The sequence below is a fragment of the Plectropomus leopardus genome, unplaced genomic scaffold (assembly GCF_008729295.1).
Source record: "Plectropomus leopardus isolate mb unplaced genomic scaffold, YSFRI_Pleo_2.0 unplaced_scaffold83284, whole genome shotgun sequence".
NCBI lineage: Eukaryota > Metazoa > Chordata > Actinopteri > Perciformes > Serranidae > Plectropomus > Plectropomus leopardus.
The window spans coordinates 1-857 of NW_024691781.1; the positions used below are offsets into that span (position 1 = coordinate 1).

General features: G+C 47.7%; 1 protein-coding gene across 1 annotated transcript; it reads left to right on the forward strand.

Annotated features, from left to right (window-relative positions):
• Positions 1-18: 18 nt before the first annotated feature.
• On the forward strand, positions 19-833 carry LOC121940311 (endonuclease G, mitochondrial-like). Its single transcript, XM_042483106.1, is given in 4 exon segments — positions 19-156; positions 237-318; positions 413-604; positions 607-833. Coding segments are annotated over 4 exon segments (462 nt in total). The 5' UTR covers positions 19-22; the 3' UTR covers positions 661-833.
• The last annotated feature ends 24 nt before the right edge of the window (positions 834-857 follow it).

The window sequence follows — 857 nt, forward strand, 5'->3', positions numbered from 1 at the left end:
TGGAGAACCTTTAGATGTATTAATGTTCTGTGTTCTTTGTGTGGAGAACCCTCACCTGAACCAAAACGCCTGGAACAATCTGGAGAAACTGTGCCGCTCTCTGACCAAGTCGTTCATGAACGTGTACGTGTGCACAGGGCCGCTCTACCTGCCCAGGTAACGCTTTGATTCTTCTTCTGTGGTGTCTGAGTGCTGAGTGGGCGGGGCTACAGAATGACATCAGGTGTGTGTTCCAGGCAGGAGGCTGATGGGAAACTCTATGTTAGATACCAAGTGTTAGGACGAAACCACGTCGCCGTGCCAACGCACTTCTTCAAGGTGAGTCCACCTGTCTGATGACGACGGTGATGATGATGGTGATGAAGGTGCTGACCTGGCGTCTGATTAGTGCACCTGTCCTGTGTGTCCTCAGGTGTTGATCTTGGAGCAGGTGGACGGCAGAGGGGTGGAGCTTCGGTCGTACGTTTTACCAAACGAACCAATCGATGAGAAGATTCCTCTTGAGCGTTTCCTGGTTCCCATAGAAACCATAGAGAGAGCGTCAGGACTCCAGTTTGTCCCCAACATCATGAAGAGGACCAGCAGCCTGCAGGCCATCGCTGCCAGATAGACTGCAGCTCCCACAATGCACCTGTGAGTCCCTCTATCAGTGCCAGATAGACTACACCTCCCACAATGCATCTGTGCAGCACAGATCATCTCTGCACATAAACTGTTTGTCCAGTGATGACCTGTATGGATTATTTTCCATTGATTGTTATTGATCTGTCTAATATTGATTCTTGTTGATCTGTTATTGATTAGTTATTGATCTGTTATTGATTATTGTTACAGACCTGTTATTGATTATTGTTAAT